This window comes from Lolium rigidum, chromosome 6 (assembly GCF_022539505.1).
Source record: "Lolium rigidum isolate FL_2022 chromosome 6, APGP_CSIRO_Lrig_0.1, whole genome shotgun sequence".
Classification (NCBI taxonomy): Eukaryota; Viridiplantae; Streptophyta; class Magnoliopsida; order Poales; family Poaceae; genus Lolium; species Lolium rigidum.
The window spans coordinates 273991823-273998273 of NC_061513.1; the positions used below are offsets into that span (position 1 = coordinate 273991823).

General features: G+C 43.7%; 1 protein-coding gene across 1 annotated transcript; it reads left to right on the plus strand.

Annotated features, from left to right (window-relative positions):
* The first annotated feature begins 3826 nt into the window (after positions 1-3826).
* On the plus strand, positions 3827-4794 carry LOC124664163. The gene is made up of 2 exons (XM_047201744.1): positions 3827-4672; positions 4771-4794. The coding sequence occupies exons 1-2, from the start codon at positions 3827-3829 to the stop codon at positions 4792-4794; spliced, it is 870 nt and encodes a 289-aa protein (XP_047057700.1).
* The last annotated feature ends 1657 nt before the right edge of the window (positions 4795-6451 follow it).

A 6451-nucleotide genomic window follows, 5' to 3' on the forward strand; every position in this document is an offset into this window, starting at 1 on the left:
ACTATAGAATGAAACAGAGTGAGTATTAGGCATCCTAGTGCAACTGAACACCGTGATAATCTAAGTTCTATCATTAAAATCTGAGTGAACTCAAATTTATGTTCACTAGTATTATCGTACAAAAGACCGGTCGTTGAACACCAAGTTCTCTCAACAAAGAGTGTATCCACAATGCTCCCACCATGGTATTTGCCAAGTCCTTATACTTTGCATTTGTTCTAGATTTGGCCATTGCTGTTTGTTTTCTTGCACTCCACAATATGAAAGTTGCCCGAAAGAAGACCCGAAGCCTCCGGTTTCATCTCGGAATCCTGCCCAATTAGCATGTGAGTATCAAAGGAACTTTATTATTTTTAGCCCGGTATTTATTAACCTCTTAAGATTTATGAGGATTCCCTTAATATGGAGGTGAATTATTAATCAAGAGAGTTGATGGTTTGGAGGAATTGACTGCACCCTTTCAAGAAAAGGAGATGGATGAAGTGATTAAGAATATGCCTGTTGATAGAGCACCTGGTCCAGATGGGTTTAATGGTTTATTCCTGAAGAAATGTTGGCCTATCATAAAAAAAGACTTCTATAAATTGGCTGAAGATTTTCATGATGGTTCAATTAAATTGCAGAATATAAATGGTTCTTATATTACTTTGGTCCCAAAGAAGCAAGTATCTTTGACAGTTAATGATTTCAGGCCAATTTCCCTAACCAATGTTTGTGTCAAATTTTTGACAAAACTTGCTGCCAATAGGTTACAGTCAAGAAATTTTGGAGTGCCTACATAAGAATCAGTATGGATTCCTAAGAAATAGATCCATCCAAGATTGTCTTGAATGGTCTTTCGAGTATTTATATCTCTGCCATGTGTCTGAAAAGCCCATCATCATTTTGAAATTGGATTTTGCCAAGGCATTTGATACAATAGAGCATGAGGCACTTCTGCAGGTGATGAAGTATAAAGGATTTAATGCTCAGTGGTTAGGATGGGCAAAAGCTATTCTGTCTACAGGTACCTCATCCATATTACTCGAATGGGATTCCGGTGTAAACGAGTTTGAGTGTAAAAGAGGTGTTAGGCAAGGGGATCCCATCTCTCCTTTATTCTATTTGTTTGGTTCAGACTTATTGCAATCAGCAGTGAATGAGTTGGTTCAGCTTGGCAGCTTATGCAGACCAATTGAGACTAATGATATGGATTTCCCTATAGTGCAATATGCGGATGATACACTCCTCATTTTACCAGCTGATATAGATCAGTTGTTGGCTTTGAAAGAGGTGTTGCATAAATTCTCAAATTCCACAGGCTTAAAAATAAATTTTGATAAGTCCCAAATGGTTCCAATTAATGTGTCAGAGGATGACCTGAAGCAATTGGCAGAGGGTTTTGGCTGTCAGATGGGGAAGATGCCTTTCACCTATTTGGGGTTGCCATTGGGTACAATGAAGCCTACTATTACTGAGTTATCTCCTTTGGTGTGTAGGTTGGAAAGGAAATTGTCTGCAAGCTCTAGTTTTCTTTCCCAAGGTGCTAGATTGCAGTTAATTAATTCTGCATTGGCTTCTATGCCATTACACTTCTTATGTACTTTACAGTTACCTGTGGGTCTTATTGTCCAGTTGGATCGACTTTTGAGACAGTGTCTTTGGAGGGACAAAGAAGGGGAGCCAAAGCAGTCTTTAGCTGCTTGGGAAATGATTTGTAAGCCCAAGATGAGAGGTGGTCTTGGTATTGTTAACTTCCAAAAACAGAATGCAGCTTTGCTTATTAAATTTTTGGACAAGTTCTATAATAAAAGAGACTTGCCTTGGGTGAGATTAATTTGGGAAAATCACTATGCTGGCAGAGTTCCTCATGCTGAAAACTTGTGTGGCTCCTTTTGGTGGAAGGATGTGCTTAGGCAAGTGGATAATTTTAGGGCTGTGGCCAGAGTGAAGTTGGGTACTGGTGATACTTTTCTCTTTTGGACAGATAATTGGCTGTTTGATGATGGTGTTATGGTGGTTAAGAATAAGTTTCCCAGGTTATTCTCATTTGTGTTGAGAGAAGAGATAATGGCTGCAGAGGTTTATGCTATGGATGATATAACAGGCTTATTTTATACACCATTGTCCCGATCAGCTTTTACGGAATTACAGCAGCTCGGAGTTGATAATGCAAGCAAATCCTATTACTCGGTGGTACCGATGAATGGACTTACTCGTTGGGGTGGTGCCTATGCGTCCGCCAAGTTTTACTATCATATACACAAACATCTAAAAGTGCCCAAAGTCTATGAGTGGATTTGGAAGTCTAGTTGCATGATGAAAACCAAGGTCTTTGCATGGCTTCTTTTGGTGGATCGTCTGAATACCAAGGATTTGTTAAAGCGAAGACATTGGAAGGTCACTGATGTTTATCACTGTGAATTGTGCCCTTTACATGCATATGAGGATAGGATTCACCTATTTTTTGAGTGTAACTTCAGCGTCAGGATTTGGAATTATTTGCAATTTGATTGGAGGGCTAATGATGATCTGCAGATGGTGATAGCTCATGCCAGAAAAGAATTTTCGAAGCCATTTTTTATGGAGGTATTGATGCTGGCATGTTGGAATATCTGGATTTTGAGGAATGCGAAAATATTCAGAGGAGAGAGGCCCACCTTTGCAAGGTGGAAGGCAGGTTTTTTGCATGATGTATGGTTGTTGAGACATAGAATTAAAGTTAAGCATAGAGACAAGTTGTTAGATTGGATTAAGACTCTACCTTAGAGTCTGAATCTGAGGTTAGGTAGGTTTCTTCTCTCTCTTCCTTTATTTTGTTTGTACATAAGACTCTTTTGGTTTTGGAATAAAATTTGGCTGTGGGGCGGTTGCCTCACAGTGGTTGGTCAAAAAAAAAATATGGAGGTGAATTAGTACATTGGTCAACAAAGTTGTCTAGTTCGTAGTGTTTCTTCATAGATCCTAATGCTTGCGTACTTTGAAACAAAATGCTTGCGTACTTTCTAGGCATTTTTTAAACATCAGTAACAAAAGGGCTCACCAGGGAATTTCTAAAATTCCCCAAAATTTGCATTTCGTGTGATTGGTAATAAAAGTTCCATCGGCATGTTTTTTTTTTCATTCTAAGAGGGTGTAATTGATTTTTTTTTAAACGTCCACATTGAGTGAAGAAACAAGTTGACAAAAATGTCAGCGCAATGGTGCCGGTTGAGTAGCATCTGTGTGCAATGGTTCCTTCTTTATTACATCCACATGTAATTTATTTTTACAAGCGCCTCATTACAAATATTTACACCTTGCTCGTGTTTTTTTCAAGTATTCATTGAGTTTTAAAAAAGTCTCTGATTTATAATAAGCGGTAGTTGATTTTCAGATCCATAGCAAGTATAGCAATGATTTTATATAATTTTATACTAAATTAAACAGTAATGCTAGACTTACGGAATTATTCTACGGGATTGTGCTTACGCACTGACGTGGAGAGCAGCCACAGGCCGGGAATTCCTGAAATCATGGTGGGTGAAGGAAAACAACCAACCCATTAACCCCACGTCCTCCCGTAAGATTTTTCCGTAACAAACACCCCGTAGGTCTAGCATTTTAGCTAAATTAATAATATTATCATCGATAGAAGAGTGCTATTATTTTCAAATGATAGAATTGCACAGGGGATAATTGTGTCCTGGTGGTAGCTCAGACATGGCATGACGCCGGTCAAAAAGGATGCACAAGGCGAGCGGTTCTGGTGGGCCCATGCTGCAGATCACATCGACGCCGCGTCCCATCCATTTTCTACTGTCTCCTTCCCGACTCAGCTCAGAGAAACCAGGCGGCGGCGGCGGCCATGGAGGGAGAGGTGGGCAAAAGGGCGCTCGAGTGCATCCTCATGCCGGCCATGTTCGCCGCCAAGAACGTCCGGGCCCAGCGCGACCGCCTCCTGCAGCTCCGCCGCCGCCTGGCGCCGCACGCCGACGCGGCCGCGGTCCAGGAGCTCGCCGCCGACCTCTTCAAGGTCTACTCCAAGGGCCTCAAGCACGGCGCCGGCTACCTCACGTCCTGCCTCCGTCTCGCGTACGACAGCGACGCCGACATCTCCTTCTGCAACCCCGCCTTCGCCTTCATCCCCGACGAGCAGCTCTACGCCGCGCTCTTCGCGCACCGCCTCCCGACCCGCCTACCCGGCACCCAGACCGAGGCCTTCGCCCGCATCGAGCTCGCCTACCACGCCGTCAACCTGGCCTTGGGCCACCACGTCCCGCGTTGCGTCGAGTTCCTCGTCGGCGAACGGCCGCCCTCCGGCACCGGCAAGCCCGACGGCTGCATGCTCGGATACCCGGACGACGCGGTCGCCGCCGCCACCAGCCACATCTTCAAGACCCGCCTCGCCGACATGCTACCCCCGGACGCCGACGACGCGCGCATCCCCAGGACCCGCCCCCGCCTCTTCAACCGTGGCCTGGACCTGGACCCGGCCGACGCCCCCGCCGCCGCCCCCACTTGGAAGCCCCCTCGGCTGGCCAGCAGCAAGGACCCGGACCAGGCGCTCAGCTACCTCCACCGCGCGTGCTCCCTCGCGAACCTCGCCGTCAAGCACATCGACCTCGCCGTCGCCGTCATGTCCACCTTCCTCGACCCCAAGGAGGTCGCCGAAACCGCCGAAATGGCCGACGAAGAAGCATACATCTCTGAGGTTTGTTCTTGCACTATGTACTGGCTTTCCTGCTACCGGCATTGTGATCCCATTGCATGAATACAACTGTCCAGTTCATTGTGTTCATCTCACCGCAGGAAGGACCCTATCCATCAGATTAAACAGCTTGTTTTCGTCACACCTGATCGACAATCAAGCCGTAGAAAGGGGATGGAATCCCATTGCGTTGGCGATCGAAGCCAGCTCGCATCAGTTGTTTAATCTTTCTACGCTCTCAAGTTCCTCCAAGTTCCAACCTCCTATAATTTCAGTTCAGTCCGGTCAGACTAATCTGCTGCTACTATCCAAGGGGATCAATTGTAGTGCTAGTGTAATACTGTAATGGCAAATCTGCATCTTTTCTGTGGAAGATCGAATCGAATTGCAGCAACATTGGGATTTTGGGCATGCTAGTATTGTTTTCTGAATCTTGTTCAGTGATGCCTTTTCTTGATCAACTGATCACCGTGGAACTCATGAACACTCCAGCCTACAAGCTGGTTACTTACCTGGGAGCATCGGGGACGGTATGCTGTCCCTTTTTCCAACATGTCATGTGATCTTCTGCCTCATGTAATGTATGTAATCTTGTCTCTGTGAGAGATAATTACGAGTATGTTTCCTAGGCTTTTAGAAACATTTTCTGTAGAAACATTTGCTGTGGAGTCGAAGATGAATATAAGGTCTAGTCAGATATCCTTCTACCGCTTTACTTCTGTTTTTTGAACATGGCAATGTAGCTCATTAAATTGTAAATAGCATAGTCCAACTTTCATATATATTTTGAGAATTTGTGGGTACAAAAATAAACATAAACTGTGGATTTTTACCACTTATGCTTTGTTCCAACACGAAAAGCAAGAATTGTTTTAATTAACACTTTATTTGTATGTGGGAGTAAGGCACCAAAGGTGACAATCGTTTCAATATGTATGGAATATAACATAACTAAAACACAACAGGATTATAATCCATGGCAATGCAATCGAACAAGACTTCAAAGTGAGATGAGAATAGAACATTGTTTCAGCATTCAAATCAACAATATCACGCTCACATAATTCACATAGCCTAGACAGGAACAATTATGTTAAAATCCTCAGCAGCACATATCACTAGCTGCAAACCTGTGTGGGGTCTGTCAGCAGCAAACCATTCAATCACAGTGGCAAACATTACCCGCACAACCAGCATCCAAACAACGAAATCACATGTTCGACAAATATGCTTAGAATTGTAGAGTGCTGTATACAATACTGGAATAATTTGACCTGCTCATGCAGGATCAAATAAAAATCCACACCACAGAATGTGAATAGAACATAGCATGCCCGATATCCCAATTCGATTTCGATCTTCCGCAAATAAGATGCAGATATGGCATTAGACTACTACATTACCCCCAAAATGACGGCTAATACAGCCACGGCAGTCCAAAAATTGAACACAGATAATAGCAGCATATTAACCTGACCAGTAAAATTTGTAGGTTGAATGAGCTAGAGTCTAGAGAGAATAGACAAATTGAACAACTAATGAGAGTTTGACTTCGACCAACAATGCAAAAGGATCCCACCCCCTTTGATCACTTCACGTCGATCAATTGTCAAGAGTGAACAAAACTAGCTGGTTAATCTAGAGAATAAATCCCTCCTGCAATGAGGAAAGCAAAATGAATTGGACAGTTAGCCTTAATGGAATCATTCATGCTGGTATAAGGAGGAAGTGCAGCACACGCACCTAGTTGAATTCACCGCGGGCCTTGACAATGGACTCCAA

Excerpts from the sequence above, each read along its gene's own strand:
- LOC124664163 (XM_047201744.1), top strand. The coding sequence starts at position 3,827 with ATGGAGGGAGAGGTGGGCAAAAGGGCGCTCGAGTGCATCCTCATGCCG. Across the intron at positions 4,673-4,770 it reads AAGAAGCATACATCTCTGAG|GAAGGACCCTATCCATCAGA; the intron begins GTTTGTTCTTGC and ends ATCTCACCGCAG.